Source organism: Petromyzon marinus, chromosome 3 (genome assembly GCF_048934315.1).
Source record: "Petromyzon marinus isolate PM22_M1 ecotype Great Lakes invasive population chromosome 3, UKy_Petmar_22M1.pri1.0, whole genome shotgun sequence".
Classification (NCBI taxonomy): domain Eukaryota; kingdom Metazoa; phylum Chordata; class Hyperoartia; order Petromyzontiformes; family Petromyzontidae; genus Petromyzon; species Petromyzon marinus.
The window spans coordinates 17,919,085-17,944,711 of NC_133669.1; the positions used below are offsets into that span (position 1 = coordinate 17,919,085).

General features: G+C 52.2%; 1 protein-coding gene across 1 annotated transcript; it reads left to right on the plus strand.

Annotated features, from left to right (window-relative positions):
* Positions 1-53: 53 nt before the first annotated feature.
* LOC116955997 (casein kinase I) lies at positions 54-20,751 on the plus strand. The gene is made up of 11 exons (XM_032977388.2): positions 54-291; positions 1,184-1,270; positions 8,335-8,445; positions 10,108-10,256; positions 10,697-10,925; positions 11,209-11,379; positions 13,526-13,674; positions 15,358-15,523; positions 16,280-16,419; positions 17,525-17,590; positions 18,284-20,751. The coding sequence occupies exons 2-10, from the start codon at positions 1,195-1,197 to the stop codon at positions 17,555-17,557; spliced, it is 1,224 nt and encodes a 407-aa protein (XP_032833279.2). The 5' UTR covers positions 54-291; positions 1,184-1,194; the 3' UTR covers positions 17,558-17,590; positions 18,284-20,751.
* Positions 20,752-25,627: the final 4,876 nt, after the last annotated feature.

The window sequence follows — 25,627 nt, forward strand, 5'->3', positions numbered from 1 at the left end:
CGCGCCGTCGACGTGATGACGCCACCGCGTCGCCCGCGCTGCGAGGGCTCTCCGTCGCCCATGGTGACGTCTCCCGCATCCGGGCCCGTGCATTGTTCTTCCGCGTGACGTCACGCGCAGGAGTGGAGGTAAATAATGGCGTCGTGAGGGCCGCCCGCTCCATGGACCCCGCGCAATCCGTGGCATCGCGACGCCGCCGCCCGCAGTAGCCGCCTCGGATCGCGCGGAGCACGCCCCTCGCCGTGCCACGGTCACGTCCCCGCGGATATTTCCTTCTCGCGACGCACTTAGGTGAGGCAAATCCGCGGTGAAAAAATCTCGATGCCCCACCGGCGAAGGAGACGGACGGGAGAGACGAGGCCGGCTCCTCCCCTGTTTGTCAGCAGTGAGGTGTCGGCGAGTGAGTGTGCGGCGAGTGTGCGGCCCGTGTCAGCAGTGAGTGTGTCGGCGAGTGTGTCAGGTGTCGCGTTTGAGTGTCGGTGGGGGGGGGGGTGTGAGCGCGAGCGTGTTTGTGTGTCGGTGCGAGTGTCGTCGGTGTGTGATGGAGTCTGCGCGCATGAGCGCCTTGTGTGTGTGTTTGTGTAATTTTGTATATCAAGTGGGTGGGTGTATTTGTGTCGATGTTTACGTGAGTTTTGTGTGCCTTGGTGTGCGTCTTGTGTATGGGTGTTTGTGTTCGTGTGTATGTGTAGGCGTGTGTGTGTGTGCCTGTGTTTTTGTGTGTCTTTGTGTGCGTGTCTGGACGTGTATATGTGTGTGTGTGTATCTCGATTCATACGTTTGTTTTTTGTGTGGTTGTTTATTTTTGTGTATTCTGCCTATATGTTTATGCTCATGTTTGTGTATTTTGTGTTTCCGTGATTCTGCGTGTCTTTGTGTCTGCGTGTGTTTCTGCACGAGTGTATTTTACTCTCTATTTATGGGAGTGTATTTTAATCGTGTGCCGTATAGTTGTGTGTTTTATACCTTTGCGTGTGTTTTCGTGTCTGTATCTGTTTTTTGGCTGTGTGTCTGGGTATATATACCTGCGTATGTCCGTTTTCGTGGGAACTTGAGCGCGCATGTCTGTGTATTTGTGTCTTGTGTTATATGTATGCTTATATGTCATTATTTCGCTGCTTCATATGTCTATTTGCCTCCGTTTCTTTTTGATATATATATCACATTTTTGTCTCTGCTGTAGGAGACAGAGACATGGAGCTCAGGGTCGGCAACAAATACCGCCTTGGGCGCAAGATCGGAAGCGGTTCCTTTGGTGACATCTACCTGGGTGATACGCACAACCCAGAAGACACCACGTAGCCATCATCACACCACAGTGACACAGCCATCATCACACCACAGTGACACAGCCATCATCACACCACAGTGACACAGCCATCATCACACCACAGTGACACAACCATCATCACACCACAGTGACACAGCCATCATCACACCACAGTGACACAGCCATCATCACACCACAGTGACACAGCCATCATCACACCACAGTGACAACCATCATCACACCACAGTGACACAGCCATCATCACACCACAGTGACACAGCCATCATCACACCACAGTGACACAGCCATCATCACACCACATTGACACAACCATCATCACACCACAGTGACACAGCCATCATCACACCACAGTGACACAGCCATCATCACACCACAGTGACACAGCCATCATCACACCACAGTGACGCAGCCATCATCACACCACAGTGACACAGCCATCATCACACCACAGTGACACAACCATCATCACACCACAGTGACACAACCATCATCACACCACAGTGACGCAGCCATCATCACACCACAGTGACACAGCCATCATCACACCACAGTGACACAACCATCATCACACCACAGTGACACAGCCATCATCACACCACAGTGACGCAGCCATCATCACACCACAGTGACACAGCCATCATCACACCACAGTGACACAACCATCATCACGCCACAGTGACACAACCATCATCACACCACAGTGACACAGCCATCATCGCACCACAGTGACAGCCATCATCACACCACAGTGACACAGCCATAGAGCACACCACAGTGACACAGCCATCATCACACCACAGTGACACAACCATCATCACACCACAGTGACACAGCCATCATCACACCACAGTGACACAGCCATCATCACCACAGTGACACAGCCATCATCACACCACAGTGACACAGCCATCATCACACCACAGTGACACAGCCATCATCACACCACAGTGACACAGCCATCATCACACCACAGTGACACAGCAATCATCACACCACAGTGACACAGCCATCATCACACCACAGTGACACAGCTATCATCACCACAGTGACACAGCCATCATCACACCACAGTGACACAGCCATCATCACACCACAGTGACACAACCATCATCACACCACAGTGACACAGCCATCATCACACCACAGTGACACAACCATCATCACACCACAGTGACACAGCCATCATCACACCACAGTGACACAACCATCATCACACCACAGTGACACAGCAATCATCACACCACAGTGACACAACCATCATCACACCACAGTGACACAGCCATCATCACACCACAGTGACAGCCATCATCACACCACAGTGACACAGCCATAGAGCACACCACAGTGACACAGCCATCATCACACCACAGTGACACAACCATCATCACACCACAGTGACACAGCCATCATCACACCACAGTGACACAACCACCATCACACCACAGTGACACAACCATCATCACACCACAGTGACAGCCATCATCACCACAGTGACACAGCCATCATCACACCACAGTGACACAGCCATCATCACACCACAGTGACACAACCATCATCACACCACAGTGACACAACCATCATCACACCACAGTGACAGAAACATCATCACACCACAGTGACAGCCATCATCACCACAGTGACACAGCCATCATCACACCACAGTGACACAGCCATCATCACACCACAGTGACACAACCATCATCACACCACAGTGACAGCCATCATCACCACAGTGACACAGCCATCATCACACCACAGTGACACAGCCATCATCACACCACAGTGACACAACCATCATCACACCACAGTGACACAACCATCATCACACCACAGTGACACAGCCATAGAGCACACCACAGTGACACAGCCATCATCACACCACAGTGACACAGCCATCATCACACCACAGTGACACAGCCATCATCACACCACAGTGACACAGCCATCATCACACCACAGTGACACAACCATCATCACACCACAGTGACACAACCATCATCACACCACAGTGACACAACCATCATCACACCACAGTGACACAAACATCATCACACCACAGTGACAGCCATCATCACCACAGTGACACAGCCATAGAGCACACCACAGTGACACAGCCATCATCACACCACAGTGACACAGCCATCATCACACCACAGTGACACAGCCATCATCACACCACAGTGACACAGCCATCATCACACCACAGTGACACAGCCATAGAGCACACGACAGTGACACAACCATCATCACACCACAGTGACACAACCATCATCACACCACAGTGACACAGCCATCATCACACCATAGTGACACATCCATCATCACACCACAGTGACACAGCCATAGAACACACCACAGTGACACGACCATAGATCATTATAAAACAAATCAAAACAATTTTCACTATTAACTATTTTTTATTTGAGCAGGTAAGGCCCACTGAGCTATACAGCTCTTTTTCAGGAGCGACATGGCCACAAATGAGAGTTCAACGACGTGGCTTATCACGTGGAACTTCTTTCGCACCTATACAGTCATAGAGCACAAACATAAACACACCATGGTGACACAAACATCAACACGCCATAGTTACAAATTATCATCACACGGTGACGCATTCACAGGACACCGGCATCGCCACAGTGACGTCTAATGGGGGTGCCACGGTAGCAAGATGTTAACTCCCTTGCCTGGAATGCAGGAGGTCGTGGGTTCGATCCCGACTCCGATGCATGTTTATTTGGAGTTTGCGTGTCTCTCTCCCCTTGGTCATGTGGATTTTTCTCCGGGTCCTCCTCTCCACATTTAGAATCAACGTGCGTTCAGTGTCTTTGGCTGCTGTAATTTTTTCACGTGATAAGCCACTTCGTTGAGCTATCGCTTGTTGTCGGGTCGTTTATGAAAAAGCGCTACGTATCTCAGTGGTGTTTACCTGGTAAAATACAAAAATTAGCGAATGGATCGTAATCGTAGAACGCAGCGACACACACACACACGCGCGCGCGCGCGCACATCGGCACGACACAGACGACGGCGTGGACACGAGGCCGACACCAGTTGCCGGCCTCCGCCGGGAGCAACAGCCACCTCCATGTGGCCCAAACTCGGCTGCGGTTGTCGTCACAGGAGTGCGCGGGCGGTGGGGGCTGCCCACCCCAGGGTTCGTTACGTAAAGGGCAGGTCGCTCAGCTGGTCGGGCCGGTGCTGTCGCTACATTGCTTTGTGTTCTAATCCTGCTCCGTGTCGGGCGGGCGGGGGGGGGCTTGCCGTTCTCTCATGCTTAAGTACGTGGTGAGTGGACTGCGTGTGTGTGGAGTGGCCCACGTTTGTGTGTGGAGTGGCTAACGTGTGTGTGTGTGGTCTGGCCCGTGCGCGAGTGTGGAATATCTTCTCCGTAAGGAGTGGTGGTAGCGCAGGGGTTGGTGCCCTGCGCTACGAACTAGGTGTCCTAGGGGCTATTCCTGGCCATGGCTAACACCAGTGGTGAATATCTGAACTGGTCCCAGGCTTCTCCTAGGTCTACTCAGCCTTACATTAGTACGTGGTGCAGTGTGTAAATATCAGCACTGGGGGAGACAAATTTGGCCAGGTCTGCCCACACCACCTCCTCCTGCGCCATGCTGGTGTTTGCATGCCCTCGCCCCAACAGCAGCTTATGCTACACGGGAATAATGTTTGTGTTTGGAGTATCTTGGGTGGTGTGGTGTGACTTTGCTACGTGTGTGTGTGGCATGCGAGGAGCCGTAGTGCAGCGGTTAACCCGGGGACCCGAGTTTGGCCAACACCGGTGACGATTATCTGCACCAATCCTGGGCCTCCCATAGGTCGACTCGGCCTCAATTGAGTACCTGGTGCGATGCGTAAACATTGCCACTAAGCGAGAGAAAGGCGGCCGCACGTTGCGCTGTCCGCTCACCCCATCGTGTGCCATGCCGGCCTTCATAGGTGCTACTCGCTAACAGCACTTGCCCCAATAGTCTGCTTCGGTTATACGGGGGATCTTTGTCTTTTTGGCAACGACCTACACTGCAGTGGACCACCGTCCTCCACACGTTCCCTCTCGGTGGTAGCAGCAGCAGCAGGCGCCAATGTGGGTGGGGGTCATTGGGCAGGGCTGCTAGGCGGGAGCTCTTCTCGTTAGGCTGCACTCAGGGACTCCGGTGGGGGGGGGGGGGCGTGCTGCACTCAACCTCATCACACAGTGACGCAACCCTATAACACATATCGACACGCAGTTGCCACTAGCATAGAGCACAGACCCAACGTCAACGACACGCAAACAAGAGACGCAAATGGAGGACCCAAACATCAACACGGAGAGATGAATGAAATCATAGAACACGGACACAACAATTGACGTACAATGACACATCACAGTGTCATTGTATGTTTGTGTGTTGTGTTGAGTGGTGTGTGTGTGTGGCCCCTCCACACACTCAGCCTCAAATGAGTATCTGGTGTGTTGTGTAAACATTGCCACTGGGGAGACAAAGGGGGACGAGCGTGGTGCTTTTCCCACCAACCCCCTCGTGTGCTCTTCGGGCTTTTGTAAATGCTCGCTAACAACACTTGCTCCAACAGTCTGTTAAAGGCTATAGAGAGGGATCTTTGTCTTTTGTTTGTGTGTGTGTGCGTGGAGCAGGTGGCAGTGTGGGTGGGGGATGATGAGACTAGGGTGGTAGGGGCAGCTCACCCGGGGACTCTGGGGTCGTGTGGCTGCACTCAGGGCTGAGCTGCTTGCTCTGTGGGGGGTTTCGCTATCGAGGGGTAAATTGACTCTGGAACGGGGATTGTGGGAGCACTGAGCTCACTGATCCCCTGTGCCGTTGTTATGGAAACGCTGTGATGAGCAACGTCGCCCTCATTTGTTGTCATAACAATAATTGTAATAAATGTCTGCTATGAACAAGGGCCATTTCCCGAAACGTCGCCTGTTATGTGTTATTTTCCTTTTAGGGCAGTGTTGGTCATGATGAAAGTGTTCGGTTTCTGTTCATTGTGCTTGTGCACCACTGCCAATGCAGTTTAGTTTAATTTAGGTGACTGCTAGGGATGTGTTGTTGATTTTCGGCATAACCTGCACAAAAAAATAAAAATCCAAATTTAGCGTCTAGAAACCAAATTTCAGATGATCAGGGAAAACGTCATTCTTTGGGCCTTATCCGGAAACGTGACGACGTCAGGGCAAGTCACGGCGCATTACCGACGTCCCGTGCAAGGTTTTCTCATCTCACGTGGTGTGCTGCTTTGCCATTGGGAGACGTCACTTTCGTCAGCACAAAATTCAGGTTGAACTGGTACGTAGCGTATGTGATCTGAAAATCAGAAGTTCTGATTTTAAAAAAAAACTGCAATTCGATTTTTTTCAATAACCTGAACTCATCCTCTGCTCATATCTGCATTGCTGCTTAAAACGTTTTTTAAAATTTCATTCGTACACATGTAATTGTGTAATAAAGACAACTGTTTGTAACCCAAGTCCAGCCACTGCTATTGAGGGTGTGTGGTGACTATTGAAGTGTATTTCGTTGGGATGTACTGAATATTCGACTTCATGTAAAATCTTCGCTGAATTAAGATTATTTAAATAATATATGTATATTTTCTTATTCAGCCGTATGTATTCAAATTAACTTTCATTTCAAATCATTTTTAAAATCACATTTTAATATTATCGCAGTCCCTGACCCACCACTCACGATCATTAAGGACCTTTATGATGGTAGGCAGGCCCGGGCAAAGCTGCATTTTCTGGGTGTCGTAACCATTTCTTTTTACCTTGGGGTGCAACAGGGATGTCCTCTGGCCCCTAAACTATTTAACATTTCTTTACCACGTAATTTGAGAATGAATGGCTTTACCAGAGGAATTTACATCTGGTATAGATACAGTGGGAGGCTGATTGATGTCTCGGTGAGGTTGATGGATGGCTCCCTGCTGATGAACGATATTTTATTTATGTTGATGACTTGGTAATTGCTGCTCACTCTATAAAATGAGGTTGGAGGCTCTCCTGAACCTGGAGCTTGGTCACAATTGTGCCTCACAGCAAGAAGTTATTGGATTCAACTTTCAACTCCTGACTGGAGAACCTTTCATTGTGGAGCCTGTATGTTCTCTCTCGGTTCTGTTATAGTTCCCTCTAGGTTTTCCGGTTTCCATCTGTAGCTAAAATAAAACTACATACGCTGTAACTAGTGTTGGCCGCATGACATCGCTCATGCTGAAAAATTACCTGTTAAATTACACAATTGGGATTGCGCACAGCAGCATCATCGCTCCCGAGCGCAAAAAAAACACGACTGAAAAATGGTTTTTACAACGAGTGAGTCTAAATGGGTAAACAATCAATGTATTATTATTATTGATAAACGGTTGGGGGGCTTACTGTCATTCCCACCATGTGTTTGAACACTCCACCCCATCACATCTCCCCGAGCACCGGCGTGGTTGTGGTTGTGGAGATGGTGGAGGAGTTACCGTGTCCCACATTCCCGTGTTGAGCCGGCGGTGACCGCAAGTACGCTCGGACTGGCCATAGGGCAGCAGTCCGGGCAAATGCCCGGTGGGCCGGTCCATTCTGAGGGCTGCTGGACCGGTCTTTGTGGGGAAATGGAAAATGTGATTAGAATAAAAAAAATGTTATTACCTCTAATGTGTATGCTTCATTACTTATTTATGCTCTCAGTTGGCATTAAATCCCATATTTGGCAGCTCCAAATATTCTTCTTCACCGGCCGATTTGTTTTTTGGGCCAGCCCAAATCGGCTAATGAGATCGCACGGCAAAAATCACGCTAATACGTTGCCACATCGCACATCTAGCTACTAGTCCACAGTTTGTCGCACAACCCAATGAAAAACACACTTGTCCATAGCCCGAATTTGAGCCGCTGTGTTTACAAATGTCTGGGCCGATTCTGAGGGCCAGTGGACCGGTCTGTCACTGGCTGCACGCTTTTGCCGCGTGCCCGGCGGGTGGCGTGCGCGGACGCTCGTCGGTAACTGGCGCGCGGGATGGTCTCCTCTCCTCCTTGTTCGCAGGAACCAACATCGCCACGGGGGAGGAGGTGGCCATCAAGCTGGAGTGCGTGAAAACTAAGCACCCGCAGCTGCACATCGAGAGCAAGTTCTACAAGATGATGCAGGGTGGAGGTACACCACCCACAAAGACAAATATCCCCCGTGTAGCCTTAATATACTGTTGCGAGTGCTGTTAGCGAGCACCTATGAAGGCCGGCATGGCACACGAAGGGGTGGGTGGCCAGCACCACACCCAACTGCCTTTCACTCCCCAATGGTGATGTTTGCACGTCGCACCAGGTATTCGTTTGAGGCCGAGGCAACCTAGAGGAGGCCCAGGACCAATTCAGATAATCGTCACTGGTGTTGACTTGTGAGTGGGAATCGAACTCGATTTTCCGGGTTCATAGCGCAGCGCGCTAACTGTTGCACTATGCTACCTCACATCTGCCCACACCCTCGCACCCCTCCACTCCCCTCCGCTCCCCACCCATCTCCACCTCACCACTCTCCACCCCCACCACTCTCCACCCCCTCCACACCCATCCACTCTGCGTCCATCCACAGTGGTCTCTGTTGGGCAAGGCGACAGGAATCTCCGCCTGGCAGTCGCGCTTTAACACAAAAGACCTCGGTGATGCGGATTGGATTATGACATCCAGCGCTGCAGCGTGACCTTGTTGCTGAAAGGCTGTAGGAATACTAAAACGCAACTGGGACATAACACCGTTATTGTTAAGCAGACATTAGACAAATGTTGAGTAAGAATTCAGCAAGGGTGGGGGGGGGGGGGTGCTCTGCCTCCTTCAGACCACCCACCCCACCCCTCACCCTCTATCCCCCCAACCCCCCTACCCCGTCACTGCGGGGGCTGATGGCATTTGAGGCTGGGCTAGTTTTCAAACTCGGGTCAATCCCCGCAGCTGTGCGGCTGCCTCCCTGCCGCCCGACAGTAGCGCAGGGCGTCCTGCTCTATGCAGCACACGCATGAGGTTCGTGTACTTACCAACGCAAGGCCCCAACTCGATACTTAGGGCCTCCTGCCCTGTGCAGCACCCGCAGGAGGAACGTGTACTTAGATAGAAACGCACGGGTCATGCGTGTTGCACCCGTCAACTGAACCCGACACTGGACGCCCCCGAGCTGCACTGCCTGTCTCTCCGTTGTGTGTGTGTGTGTGCTCGTGGGCAGCAGTGGCGTAGTGGTTAGCACGCTGCGCTATGAGACCGGTGGCCCAAGATCGATTACCGCTCACGGCCAACATCGGTGACCATTATACTGACCGATCCTGGGCTTCCCCTAGGTCAACTCGGCCTAAATTGAGTACCTGGTGTGGTGTGTAAACATCACCACTCGGGAGAAAAAGGCGACCAGGTGTGGTGATGGCCACCCACCCCCTTCGTGTGCCGTGCCGGCCTCCATAGGTGTTAAGGTTTTACAGGGGATCTTTTTCTTTGTGTATGCGCAGGAGTCGTGGTGCAGTGATTGATGCGCTGCACTGTGAACCGGGCGACGTGGTTTAATTTACAGCCACGGTTGACATCAGTTACAAGTGGTGTCCGAACCCATGCTGGACATCCCTAAAGCCAACTCAGCCTCAAATGAGTACCCAATGTGGTGTGTAAACATCGGCACTTGGGAGAAAAAAGCGCCCTGGTTGTGATGCGTGATCCTGGTCATACCACCACCCTGTGCACCATTCTGGCCTTCATGGGCGCTCGCTGATAGCATGTTCTCCAAATCTTGAAGACTAAAAACAGGGTGTCGTTGACTTTGTGTGTATGTGTGCCACAGTGGGAATCCCCACTATCAAGTGGTGCGGTGCAGAGGGCGACTACAACGTGATGGTGATGGAGCTGCTGGGGCCCAGCCTGGAGGACCTCTTCAACTTCTGCTCCCGCAAGTTCAGCCTCAAGACTGTGCTGCTGCTCGCCGACCAGATGGTGGGTGCCTCTCTCCCTCGCAGGGGCTCCCCACAGTTGAAACTAAACTAGACTTTTTTTTTGACTACGTAAGGCCCACTGAGCTATGTGTAGCTCTTGTTCAGAAGCGACCAGGCTATGACGTAGCGGCTTATTATTACGTGGACATTTATAGCAGCCAAATATTGTGAACGGACCTTGATTCTCAATGTGGAGGGAAAAACCGGAGGACCTAGAGGCAAAATCCACGTGACCACGGGAAGAGAAATATGAAAACTCTAAATATACAGGAGGCGTCAGGGTAGGGATCAAACCCACAACTGCCTGCATACCAGGCGAGGGAGTTAACATCGCCGTCCTCACCCCTCACTGCCTCCACTGGGGCCCGTTGCCCCCTCCCTGACACTGTAGCAGTCCTTGGCGCACACTGAGCAAGTTCCATTCATTCTGTGCGCAAGCAGATCAGTCGCATCGAGTACATCCACTCGAAGAACTTCATCCACCGCGACATTAAACCCGACAACTTCCTCATGGGGCTGGGCAAGAAGGGGAACCTCGTCTACATCATCGACTTCGGCCTGGCCAAGAAGTACCGCGACGCGCGCACGCACCAGCACATTCCCTACCGCGAGAACAAGAACCTGACGGGCACGGCGCGCTACGCCTCCATCAACACCCACCTCGGCATAGGTACGGCATCGACATCCATCTATCAACACTCACCTGGTCATAGGTACAACGCTACCTCTCCAATTTCCATCAACACACACCTGGTCATGGGTACAACAACGACATCATACGTCAACACTCACATGGTCACAGGTACGGCGCTACACCGACCATGGACAGCGCTAGTTCCTGTTGCTTCGCCCCGTGCTTTCACCTCCCCCGGCATTCCCCTTGGTGTGGCCACACGGTGGGAGTGTGTACCGAGGGCCCTGACCCGCCATGGCCCTCCCGTTTTGCGCCACAGAGCAGAGCCGGCGGGACGACCTGGAGTCCCTGGGCTACGTGCTCATGTACTTCAACCTGGGCTCACTGCCCTGGCAGGGCCTCAAGGCGGCCACCAAGCGCCAAAAGTACGAGCGCATCAGCGAGAAGAAGATGTCCACGCCCATCGAGGTGCTCTGCAAGGGATACCCCTGTGAGTGACGCGCTGCCGTGCGCCGCCGCGGTGGCGACGGTGCTGACGGTGGCTGTGGCTCTTGCGACGGCGGCGGCTGTTGTGGCGGCAGTGGTGGTGGCGGTGGTGTTTTGCTAAGTGCCTCTGCGATGAAAACGCACACTTTTACATGCGCGGTTTACATGCAGATGTAAACACCGCTACGTTTCATCTTTCTCATGGTTTTAAGCGGAGGGGTTGACTGTTCTTTGTTTTAAATTAGACCAACATTGTCCACGCATGTGAATTGGATACACGGCCCGGGGTGGAGGGTGGTTGGTGGGGGAGGCGTGATGTCACCACCGTGCACTTGCCCGCACGTTCTAGCCATCCAGCAGAATCTTAAAATATAAAAGGACTTCAAAAGCTGTTATCGATACACACACTGCTCTGTTGTCCAGTTGTGTATCTGACAGATACCTCCAAATGTCAGTATACCTGTTGAACCTTGACCTTTGCTTTTATCAAAATAATTAAGTTCAAACATTTCCTGAATTAGACCTGTAAAAGATTAAACCCAATGATAAAAGATAGTGGACAATAGGCATGTGACAATTATTCATTCAATGATTGGTCATTATTCAAAACAGAATAAAAAGGCCGTAGCCATGGAGTCAACATTGGGGCGGACCAAATCTTCCAGGGGGTCTGGGGGTCCCCCCCCCCCCAGAAAAAAAACTAAATTTGAAAACGAATTTCCTGCCTAAAATATACAAAAATTCACTGACACATAGGATAGACTTTTTATTTTATTTTTTACAATAATGTCTAATAGTGTATTGTATTACATTGCTCTGTTATAATTACGGCCTTGAATTATAATATTCCAACATGGCGAATGTGAAATCCGTATTGGCGGCAGATGTAAATAAATAAATCCATTAAATAGTTCGATGCGTGTATTGTGACCATGAGAATTGACGCTTACCCGATGAAGCTATGATACATCGTTACACACCTCGTGTTACCATAGCCTGAGTCGCTCCACGGTTGCCGCCCCCCAACTCCCGCGTCGAGCTGCGTGTCACTGTGTGCCGTCCCCCCCCCCTGCTCCCTCATCGAGCTGCGTGTCACTGTGCGCCATCTCCCCCCTACTCCCGCGTCGAGCTGCGTGTCACTGTGTGCCATCTCCCCCTACTCACTCCCTCGTCGAGCTGCGTGTCACTGTGTGCCATCTCCCCCCTACTCGCTCCCGCGTCGAGCTGCGTGTCACTGTGTGCCATCTCCCCCCTACTCCCTCGTCGAGCTGCGTGTCACTGTGTGCCATCTCCCCCCTACTCCCGCGTCGAGCTGCGTGTCACTGTGTGCCATCTCCCCCCTACTCACTCCCTCGTAGAGCTGGGTGTCACTGTGTGCCATCTCCCCCCTACTCGCTCCCGCGTCGAGCTGCGTGTCACTGTGTGCCGTCCCCCCCCCTACTCCCGCGTCGAGCTGCGTGTCACTGTGTGCCATCTCCCCCCTACTCACTCCCTCGTCGAGCTGCGTGTCACTGTGTGCCATCTCCCCCTACTCGCTCCCGCGTCGAGCTGCGTGTCACTGTGTGCCATCTCCCCCCTACTCACTCCCTCGTAGAGCTGCGTGTCACTGTGTGCCATCTCCCCCCTACTCCCTCGTCGAGCTGCGTGTCACTGTGTGCCATCTCCCCCTACTCACTCCCTCGTAGAGCTGCGTGTCACTGTGTGCCATCTCCCCCCTACTCCCTCGTCGAGCTGCGTGTCACTGTGTGCCATCTCCCCCTACTCACTCCCTCGTCGAGCTGCGTGTCACTGTGTGCCATCTCCCCCTACTCACTCCCTCGTAGAGCTGCGTGTCACTGTGTGCCATCTCCCCCCTACTCCCTCGTCGAGCTGCGTGTCACTGTGTGCCATCTCCCCCTACTCACTCCCTCGTCGAGCTGCGTGTCACTGTGTGCCATCTCCCCCCTACTCCCGCGTCGAGCTGCGTGTCACTGTGTGCCATCTCCCCCTACTCCCTCGTCGAGCTGCGTGTCACTGTGTGCCATCTCCCCCCTACTCCCTCGTCGAGCTGCGTGTCACTGTGTGCCATCTCCCCCCTACTCACTCCCTCGTCGAGCTGCGTGTCACAGTGCCGCCCCATGCCCACCCGCCCCCTGCTGTCCCCCCCGCAGCCGAGTTTGCGACATACCTCAACTTCTGCCGCTCGCTGCGATTCGACGACAAGCCCGATTACTCGTATCTGCGGCAGCTCTTCCGCAACCTCTTCCACCGGCAGGGCTTCTCCTACGACTACGTGTTCGACTGGAACATGCTCAAGTTTGTGAGTGCACGCACGGTTGCGCGCGTCTCAACCCGGCTGCGCCGCAGCGCGCACCGCAGTGGTTGACGAGACGGCGCTCACCGATTGGCTCCTCCAGTCATTCGCTCAACGGCGAGCAGTCGCCTCCTTGTACTATAGACGCTCAATAGCATCACTTCGCCCAAGTATCCCTAACTTGTATTCTGGTTAAATGAAGGACCTTTGTTTTTTGTAATTGATATTATTGATACACGCTGGGGATGCGCTCGTATTGATCAAATTAATTTGTCATGTTCCCAAAAATATATTTCGGCTCAAACCACAAACTGGAAGTGGTGTCACTAACACGACTTCACATCCGTGGTTTTCCCACCAAAAATGGTGGTACAATGGCATTGGGTGATGTCACTTTTGTTAGCATGTGGACTACGGTGCCACTCAGTATGTATGTTGAACTTCTTTCGCCACCGAACGTAGTCAACATCGGAGGTGCGGGGGAAGGACAATAAAACTAAAGCACAAAAAGGAGTTCTCAAGAAATTAGTTTTCAATCGAGATGATTTCGAAGTGCACGGCTGCAGTGGCTTTCTCATATCGGAAGGAAGAGCGTTCTAGACAGCCATAGAAGCGCACCTGAAAGCACGCGATGCGGTAACCGTCTTTGTTCGATGGTTTGCCAAAAGCCGCTGCGAGGATGACCAGAGTTTGCGTGATGGTTTGTGTTCCTTGACGAGATCAGCAAGTTGTTGTGGTTCATTTGCGGCATGCACTTTGTGTGTAATGTAGTTCTTGTTTTACATTTTTTAAATGATTTATATCTATTGCGGTTTAATAATGTTCGTTGTTTATGTGCAACATTGTTTACATTTAATGGTGAAGTTCCAACGGTAAAACAGTAATTTGTGTGAAAGTAGTGGAACTGATTTCTAAACAGTGTTGAACCAGTGTGGAATGGAAGTGGAACGAGTGTGGAACGAGTGTGGAACGAGTGTGGAACGAGCGTGGAACGAGTGTGGAACGAGTGTGGAACGAGTGTGGAACGAGCGTGGAACGAGTGTGGAACGAGCGTGGAACGAGTGTGGAACGAGTGTGGAACGAGTGTGGAACGAGCGTGGAACGAGCGTGGAACGAGTGTGGAACGAGTGTGGAACGAGTGTGGAACGAGTGTGGAACGAGCGTGGAACGAGTGTGGAACGAGTGTGGAACGAGCGTGGAACGAGTGTGGAACGAGTGTGGAACGAGCGTGGAACGAGTGTGGAACGAGTGTGGAACGAGCGTGGAACGAGTGTGGAACCAGCGTGGAACGAGTGTGGAACGAGTGTGGAACGAGTGTGGAACGAGTGTGGAACGAGCGTGGAACGAGCGTGGAACGAGCGTGGAACGAGTGTGGAACGAGTGTGGAACGAGCGTGGAACGAGCGTGGAACGAGCGTGGAACGAGTGTGGAACGAGTGTGGAACGAGTGTGGAACGAGTGTGGAACCAGCATGGAACCAGTGTGGAACGAGTGTGGAACCAGCATGGAACCAGTGTGGAACGAGCGTGGAACGAGTGTGGATCGAGTGTGGAACCAGTGTGGAACCAGTGTGGAACCAGCGTGGAACCAGCGTGGAACCAGCGTGGAACCAGCGTGGAACTGTCCGCGCACCCGGGTGTGAGTCCAGCTCGTGCGAGGATCCTGCGTTACTGTCTCCGCTGTGCTGCAGGGTGGGGGCCGCAGCCACGAGGAGGCGGAGCGCGAGCGCCGTGAGCGCGAGCGCGAGGAGCGCATGCAGCGCGCGGTGCCCGCGAGGGCGGCGCCCAGCGCGCCCGGCCCGCGTGGCCGCAGCACCCAGGACGCCGTGACGCCCGTGTCGCCGGGACCACAGACGAGTGCGTGAGGGGGCCACGGGCGGGCACGGGGGGGGGAGCACGGGCGGGCACGGGTGGCATGGGCACACGGTGGGAGTCCGGGGGGGGGGTCACGAGGTGCACGGCGGGGGGGGGGGGCACCGTGGTTACGAGGGAGGCACGTGGGACACGGGGGAAATGGAGACACAGAGAGATGTGGGAGGGGGAATGTGAACACGATGGTGTTGGGGCAGGGGTACATGGACAAAATAGGGACACATACACCCGGGGACATGGAAATATGGAAACATAGAGACCCGGGGACACAGGGACACAGATATATGGGGCCATTTTGCACACAATGGCACTTGTAGACAATGGCATTTGGACACGGACATGGCGACACGTTGCTGATTGGGAGTGATGAGTGAGTTGAGTGGATAGGGGAGTATCTGTAAATGGAGTCGGGCAAGGCAAATCGATCGTGAGTCGGCCAGTAGGTGGTGAATGCGTGCGTGTTGAGTGAATGTGAGGAACGGTGGTTACAACTGGACATCTGTGAAAAGAGCTTCATAGCTCATCGGATGCTGATTCTGACTGTGGTGGGGTGGGGGGGGGTGGTGAATGCGTGCGTGGTGACTCGGCTAAGGTGGCGGTGTGTAGAGAACCAGTTTGCCGCGGTATTATTTCTCACGGTACGGACGCCACACGATCTCGTTTGCCGTCACCGCCATGCGTCAGGTTGTCCCGTGACAGAGTAAAATCGGTGCTATGCGTCCCCACCCCTCCCCCCCGTAGCGAACACATCCCCGCGGCCGCTGTCGCGGACGGAGCGCGAGCGCCGCGTGTGCATGAGGCTTCACCGTGGGGCCCCCGCCAACGTGTCCTCGTCCGACCTCACCGCTCGGCCCGAGATGACGCGCATGTCCACCTCACAGGTGGGGAGGCCACGCTCGCGTTCGCTCGCGACGTTGTGCCCTCGTACAGTCACCCGCAACGTTGTACACTCGCAGCATTGTCCACGCGCACGTTCACTCGCAACATTCACTCGCAACGTTCACTCACGTCCACTCGCGACGTTGTCCACTCACAATGTTGTCCACTCTTACATTCGCTCGCAATGTCGTCCACTTGGAACGTCGTCCGCTCGCAACGTCGTCCGCTCGCAACGTCGTTCACTCGCTCGCACACCAGCTTGGACACGTATGCTCGACTTGTTCACTCGCGACTCAACGTCGTTATCTCATTAGTGAGTACTGCGGGGGTGCGATGACCGATACGGTACGTGCTGTTGCAGCTGACGGCGCGTACCGGAGGCCAGTTGTCTGTATTTGAAAAGGTTGCTCGCAAGTTGCTTAAAATGCAGAGCAGTCGTCATCCCCCACTACTACTACTCCTGTGAAAATCTGGCATTACTCAATAAGGATTTCCTGGGTAAATGAGCGAAATTTTGATTTAAAGCTTTCGTGACTGCAGTAATTCATATTCTCAGCTCTTTCGGTAAAGTCACGTTGAAGGGAAACAATAAAATAATAAAATATATATAAAACAATAAAAAATTATCACGACGTTTCGACCATAACACAAACGGTCATCATCAGGTGTTATGGTCGAAATGTCGTGAGAATTTTTTATTGTTTTATATATATTTTATTATTTTATTGCTTTACTTTCAACGTGACTTTACCGAAAGAGCTAAGAATATAAATGAGCGAAGTTCACTCCCACGTTATGTCACGCTAACCCGCATATTTACTCGTGCTCGCATTCACTCACTCGCATTAATTCACACCGACGTTCACTCGCGATCACTCACACTCGCATCAACTGTCACTGGCGCTCGTGTCCGCTCACAATCGCGTTCACACACACTCGCGTTCACTCAAATTCGCGTGCCTGCACCCTCGAACACGGAAAGCTCGCTCTCCACCGCTGGTGTCCCTGTGCTCCCGGCCACGTTGGTTGCCGTGTGAGTGTGAAGGCCTCGGTTGAACGCCCTCTCACGCGCGACTCCTGCCCCGTGTCTCCGTGCTCTCGCCACAGACGAGCATTCCCTTTGACCACCAGGGCAAGTAGGCCTTCCTCCCACTACTGGTCGTTTTGAGCGTGGTGAGTCATGCGCAACGGATCACCTCTATACAGTGTACCACACATCCCCTCTCTCCCTGTACCACACATCTCCTGCCTCTCTCCCCATACCACGCATCTCCTGCCTCTCTCCCCATACCACGCATCTCCTGCCTCTCTCCCCATACCACACATCTCCTGCCTCTCTCCCCATACCACACATCTCCTGCCTCTCTCCCCATACCACACATCTCCTGCCTCTATCCCCATACCACGCATCATGCTGTCAACATGCTCCTGTGTTGCCTAGTGTTGCTTCGTTTAACCGGAGTGACGGGCCCTAACCGGCATTACCTAACCTTGCAAATGTTTAGCTTAACTCCATGTAATTTTTTTCCAATACGATTTTATTTTGTTACGGATTTTTTTTTAAAGTACTTTAACCAAGCCAATGAATGTGCTGATTTGCACAGAAGTGTTGTGACCTGCAGTGTTACAGTGGTGGTTGAGTGTGACACATAAGACAAGACGAGGCTGTCTTGTAGACCGAGTTTTCAGCACAGGAGGAGGGAATCTGAGTGACGTTTACGCAGACGCTAACTAACCACGATAGTGGCAATAGCAGAGCGATTACTGAACCTGGTTACACTCGACAAACGTTAAACGTTACCCGTGTTACGTGCCTCGCCTGCTTGAGTGTGCGTGCATGTGCGTGCTCATGTGTGTGCTTCGCAGTTTGGTCCCGCGCTCTAATCGGGGCCAAGGCCTGAAGAGGTGACCGGGCCCCCTGAACCTCTGCGCACGCACGTGATGACGAGGCGTCAGCCCCACCTCCTCCTCGCCCCTCGGGGGGGTGGACCGAGACCAACAGCGAATTGGGGCGGGCCTCTTTGGCGTTGTGGCGGCGTCCGTTGGAGTATCCAAGCGGAGGGTGCTTAGTGATCGTGTGTATGTCCTTCACAGGTGTATTACGCCGTTTTGTTTTCCCGTCTGGTGTTGAGAGTTAGGCCGTGCAGAGCCCCCAGTGTCGTAGGCAGCCACGTCGAGCAGGGTGCGAGCCTCTGCAGCTCCTTCTGTCTGTACGATGCTTCTCCAGCAGTCACAGTAGTGTTCTAGACCTGCAGTGCTTTCTATGCAGTGTAAATAGCTTTATTTCTTTTTTTATTATGACTTTCCAAATCGCTGTGTTCAAGAGGACCCACTAGAGTGGCGAAGCTGTAGCTGTCGTGTGGTGTAGCTGTAGTCCAAGGCGGTGGTTTTTCATGTAGCCCAAGTAGACTTGGTTATCGTTGTGACGAGGGAACAAGCGTTAGTTACATCACGTGACAATTGATTCTGAATAAGACCCCTGTGCTCTGATGGTTTTTATAAATGTAACCAGGGAGTGCACCCACCGCTCTTATCACGCCCCCTGCCCCCTCCTCTCAGATCTGTCTCCACTGTCCCTCTGATCACTTCACCCTGCCTCTGATCACTCTCTCCTGCCCCTCTGATCACTCCTCCCTGCCCCTCTGATCACTCCTCCCTGCCCCTCTGATCACTTCACCCTGTCCCTCTGATCATTTCCCCCTGCCCCTCTGATCACTCCTCCCTGTCCCTCTGATCACTTCACCCTGCCCCTCTGATCACTTCACCCTGCCCCTCTGATCACTTCACCCTGCCCCTCTGATCACTTCACCCTGCCCCTCTGATCACTTCACCCTGCCCCTCTAATCCCTCCCCCCTGCCCCTCTAATCCCTCCCCCCTGCCCCTCTGATCACTTCACCCTGCCCCTCTGATCACTTCACCCTGTCCCTCTGATCACTCCTCCCTGCCCCTCTGATCACTTCCCCCTGCCCCTCTGATCACTCCTCCCTGCCCCTCTGATCACTCCTCCCTGCCCCTATAATCCCTCCCCCCTGCCCCTCTGATCACTTCCCCCTGCCCCACCGATCACTTCACCCTGTCCCTCTGATCACTTCACCCTGCCCCTCTGATCACTTCACCCTGTCCCTCTGATCACTTCACCCTGCCCCTCTGATCACTTCACCCTGTCCCTCTGATCACTTCACCCTGCCCCTCTGATCACTTCACCCTGTCCCTCTGATCACTTCCCCCTGCCCCTCTGATCACTCCTCCCTGCCCCTCTGATCACTCCTCCCTGCCCCTATAATCCCTCCCCCCTGCCCCTCTGATCACTTCACCCTGCCCCTCTAATTCCTCCCCCCTGCCCCTCTGATCACTCCTCCCTGCCCCTCTGATCACTCCTCCCTGCCCCTATAATCCCTCCCCCCTGCCCCTCTGATCACTTCCCCCTGCCCCTCCGATCGCTCCTCCCTGCCCCTATAATCCCTCCCCCCTGCCCCTCTGATCACTTCCCCCTGCCCCTCCGATCACTCCTTCTGCCTCCCAGCCCTGCCCTCCTGCTGTGCTTGCCGCCCCGTGCGATGCTGCCCTCGCTTGTTTTACTTCCCCCCCGCCCCCACCTCCCCTGCTCGTGTCTCCCTCCCTTCAAAGTCGTCACGTCTGTCCGTTAGTAGCTGTGTTCCGCACTAGTCCAAATGGCTCGCCGTTTTTTATTTTGTGTTTTATTTACGTAACTTATTTAATAAATTACCCTCGCTCCAGCCCTGTTTTTACTCCCAAAGCTGATAACAGACCCCCCACACCCCATCCGCCCACCCCCCTTGCTCCATGTTAGCAGATCCGCTGGGAGCCCCCGCCCCCCCCCCCCCCCCCCGTATCTGGACATCTGTGAAAAGGAACTTCGTAACGCATCGGATTCCTCCTCCGGTCGAAATAAAGATTCTTGATTCTGAACTGTGAGGCACATGGCGGGGGGGGGGGGAGCTGCTGTGAGGGATGATGGAGGGAGCCACGCGGGTACGTCTAGGAGTCACGTGACCTTCGAGAGGCAGTCGCGCATTTGCGATCACCGAGTCAACACGTGCTGCCCCCCGCTGCCCCCGCTGCCGCTCGCTGCCCCCTGCCCCCCCTTACCGTTGCACACCTCCTCCCCTAACTCCCCATAGTGTACAGTTCACTGCGACCCAAATCAGAACCCCCTCCACCCTCTCACTGCTTTTGCAGCCTCCGTTTTTTGATTGTTGCATGTACAGCCACTTTTAGTAACATTTTGTGTAATGTCATTATTATTATTTACTATTTGTAATTGAAATGTATTTGTGTACGCAATACTTGTAAATAAAAAGGACTGCACATATGTCTGGCATGTTGTGTGTGTGTATGTTGAACTTTTGCGCCGTACGTAGCCGACCGTGCTAATCGGGTGTTATGTCACGTACAGTGGTAAGGGGCCGTCCATAAATGACGTCACGCACCTCGGGGGGGGGGGGGGTCAGACATTTGTGACGCTGTGTGACGAGGGGGGGGGGTTTCAAAAATCGTCCAAAATCGCGTGACGTCATTTATGGACGGCCCCTAAGCGTACACACTGGTTTTGCGTGTCCTGCGCTATTCCGTGTCTCGTCTATACCGTGGCGGTGCAGTGTGTCCACCTGTGGCACTTGTCTGTGCTGTGGTGTGTTGTGTGTACTGTGCGACTACTATGGCATTGCTTAACCATGCCGCGTGTTCATTGGATGCTGGATCTCGGTGGCGTGAGAAGGGTCCTTTGGTGGCGAGATGTTAACTACCTCGCCGGGTGTACGGGGGGTCGGGCCCTACCCTGATGCGTGTATATTTGGAGTTTGCATGGCTGTCCCCGTGGGCGCGTGGATTTTTCTTCGGGTCCTCCCGGTTCCCCCCCCCCCCCCCGCCACATTATGAAACATTTGGCTGCTATACATTTCCACGTAATAAGCCACTTCAGTTATCATTTGTGGCCAGGTCGCTTCTGAAAAAGAGCTACACAGCTCAGTGGGGCTTCCCTGGGTAAAAAAAAAAAATAGTTTAAAGATTCTGGACTCTTGACCACTGTGGTGCACTTCTCTGTAGTGGAACGTCTTGGCCCATTTCCCACTGGCACATCCGAGCCGAACCAGCGCGGGCCCATTCGTGGCATTGGTGGTATTCTTTTCCCACTGGCTTTTGACGAGCCGGAACCAAACCGTGATATGTTGGCCTCGCAAGACATCTCAATCTGGGCGGGGGGGTGGGTGGTGGCTGGGGGGGGGGCGGCGCGCAAGGGGAAGAGGCATGACGTCGGCACACAGCGTCACTGCGCCAGAAACTTTCACCGTTGTTTCAACGTCCGAAAAAGAGCTTAATAGCTCATCGGATTTCTCTAGTATAAATACAGGTTCCGATTCTGAATCGAACTCTGGATGGAATTCCAGTGTTGCTCATATATACACCGTTGTAGTTCCCTTCGTTGAATGCTCTCAGAATAAAATAAAAAATATTTGCTGGCTGGCTGGAGGGACGGACGAACACGTGGCGAGACGTTAACTACGTCGCCTTGGTATACAAGAGGACGCGAATTGGATCCCGACCCTGACACCGGTCTGTTTGGAGTTCGTGGTGTCTCTCCCCGTGGTCGCGTGGATTTTTCTCCCGAGTCCTCCGGTTTTTTTTCCCTCCACATTTAGAAACATGCGTATGTGGCTGCTGTAAATTTCCACGCGACAAGCCACTTCGTCGAGCTATCGATTTGTGGTGAGATCACATCTGAGAATGAACTAGCTCAGTAAGACCTTACCTGGCAGGTAAGTTAATCATTGTACGTTTATTGGTCGAGGCCGTTTTTTCACCAATTTATTTTCCCCATGCGATTATTGGTTAGGCCAAAAACAAACTGACGAAACTACGTCGCTCGAGATGCGTAGGGTGAAGATGTTTGGTGAAGACACGAAACCGCCGTGTTTGGGAAGAAGTGGGAGGAGGATGTTTTAAATTCACGAAATCGCGTTGGGTGTTAGGCGGTCGTCAAACCACCGCTCTGGCCGCTAGAGGTCACTCTGACACCACGGATCGTGGCGCGAATCCCAGGACCCCCCAGTATCCAATCGCTGGACGCGCAGAGAGGGGTCCCCCTAATTTAGATATAACTCACGAGGGTCACCGGGTCACCCCCCCCCCCCTCCAACTCCATTCTGCGTCTCTGAACACACACAACACAACATGCGTTTGATGTGTTTACCAGCTTGGTGACGCCTTTCCAGACACATTTTCATGATTACGCAAGCAACACGCTGGGCCGGTTTCGACCCTCTGGGTCTCATCGGCAGTCATTTGGTTTTAACAAGGGCCATTGTCCGAAACGTCAACTATAAGTGTGTTTCATCTATGAGACCTTTTTTGCCAGTATCAAAAATGTGGGGTTTACTCTTTCTGGGAGAGAAATAGGTGTTAAAACCTATTCTTATTTTTTAAGATCATTTTTGAGATTGGCAAAAAGGTCCCGTAGATATAAGTGGTCGACCCAAGCTATAAGTGCTCTGGTACATTGCCGGTGTACTGTTCGCCTTTTGGCGTTTTCTGGTGTAACACTGGGACAGAGACAAGGGCCATGAAGAAGGCTGTCTCTGGTGTAGGCCAATCAGTGTCAAAAACAATGCAGACATTGTTAATGATCAGAGCACGCCTGTTTGCACGTTTTGCCACAAAGTACGTGTGGTCAATGCAGCTATCATTTGTGACCAGGTCGCTTCTGAAAAGCAGCTGTACAGCTCAGTAGGTAAAATAAAATAAAAATGGTTTAGTCTAGTAGTTTATTGTAAACTTACCTTGGCTATTGTAGTTCTAGGTGTAAAATGCGACATCTACTTATTTATATGAAATCACGTTTGATGAGCATATTTAGAAAAAAATAATGTAATTTTATATAGCGTCATTCATGCCAAATACATCCCACAAAGCTGCACGTTAATTATATATAAGGCACCAAAGCCTACGCCTGTGCACTGTTGTATATGCCAGGTATGAAAATTAAAAATGAAAATAATAAAAATGAAATAAAATTTTGAAAAATGCGTAATTATCCGAAATTATGTTGATGTAATTATGCGCATATATTATGCTAATTTTGGAGATGCAAGCGTATAAACGTATGCAATTGCATGCGATTATGCTAATGCACACGTTATGATAATTAAGCCCTGCCTCGTTGTCGAGGGAAGTATTATCAATAGGGATCATACAATTAATTGGATGAAGTTATGCAGGTGTGATGTAAGTATGCTAAATTAAGCTCGGCTGTGTTGTCTAGGTTCGTATTATCAATCGGTATAATACAATTATTCTCGCTTTAACATTTACTGATTATGTCTTAGTGTTTTTATATTACGTCTCCAAATTCAAATCTCACCGCAGGATACAGTTCTTATAATAAAGATTATTAAGCATGAACTTAGGAAGGCACCACTCAGACACTTCTGCATTAAGCAATTTTCATTTCTACACAAAACCTTAACACTCTAATATGCGAACTCTGATGCTTGGAATTGTCAACACAGTACTCCTGGAGATGTTCTCCTCATGGATCCATACATTTAACCCTCAATGATCAGAGTATACCGCGAGCATACACGGCGAGAGGAAAAAGTCCTTAAAAATTCATGCAACGATATTCATACGAAGGCAATAAAGAAACCTGTCCCGAAGGCAAAACGTATACGGCAATGAATTCGTGGGCAAGATTATGCAATACAAAAATGAATGACTAAAATACTTCTACAATCGTATTCATGTAACTCGATGGGCAGCAATGTTCTTCACGATCAGCTGATATTTAACGCACCACCTTGGAATGGCAACCCTTCTTGAAACACAAAGATAACTTTTTGGAACAATATTATTTGTCCCGATATGAGTGTTTTGTGTCTTCTTTGCCACTTGCTCAATTCTTTGGGTAAAGCAGACGCGCATGGCGATGCGTCGTGAGGGTGTGAGTGTGGGGGAGGGTCGTACAAACGGCTTCGTTCTCTCTCTAGCTCAGGGGCGGCCACAGTTTCTGTCCACAGCTGGCTGGAAGAGTCGGCACGACGCTCGGGCTCGGTTAGGGTTGGGGCTGGAGTTATGTTAGGGTGAGGGCTGGGTTAGGGTTGGGGCTACAGTTAAGTTAGGGTGAGGGCTGGGTTAGGGTTGGGGCTACAGTTAAGTTATGGTGAGGGCTGGGTTAGGGTTGGGGCTAGAGTTAAGTTAGGGTGAGGGCTGGGTTAGGGTTGGGGCTAGAGTTAAGTTAGGGTGAGGGCTGGGTTAGGGTTGGGGGCTAGAGTTAAGTTAGGGTGAGGGCTGGGTTAGGGTTGGGGCTAGAGTTAAGTTAGGGTGAGGGCTGGGTTAGGGTTGGGGCTGGAGTTAAGTTAGGGTGAGGGCAGGGTTAGGGTTGGGGCTAGCCGGTGAATAATTTGTAAATGACACAGGCCCCAAAAAGCCCCCCTCCCCCAAATAAAAAAGTGCCAACATAAAAAATCTGCACACCGCGTTATTCTGGAACGGAGCAAGGTTATTTATTGTAGGAGCTTGCGAAAAAAGAGAATGGATGGGGAGGGAGTTTCAAAGTTGAGCAGCGCTAGTGGAAAAATCTGAAAATGAATTGGGGTTGACCTGCAGTGTGGCGGGCGGGTGAGCGGGTGGGTGAGCGGGCGGGCGAATATTTGTATCGGTCCTGGGCCTCCTCTATGTCGACTCAGCCTCAAATTTGTACCTGGTGTGATGCGTAAACATCGCAACTAGGGAGACAAAGGCGGCCGGGCGTGATGTTGGCCACCCACTTTCTCGTGTGCCGTGCCGGCCTTCATAGGTGCTCGCTAACAGCACATGCCCCTACAGTCTGTTAAGGCTATACGGAGGATCTTTGTGTGTAGGTGTGTTCGTGTGTGTATTTACGTGTGCACGTGTGTACGTGTGCACGTGTGTGTGCATACGTGTGTGTGTACGTGTGCACGTGTGTGTGCATACGTGTGTGTGTACGTGTGCACGTGTGTGTGTGTACGTGCTCGCTAACAGCACTTGCCCCTACAGTCTGTTAAGGCTATATGGGGGATCTTTGGATCTTTGTGTGTACGTGTGTGTGTACGTGTGCACGTGTGTGTACGTATGCACGTGTGTGTACGTGTGCACGTGTGTGTGCGCACGTGTGTTGAAACAGCGGTGGTTCATGGTTCCAGGTTGCACCGCGGGTTTTCCACTGTCAATGT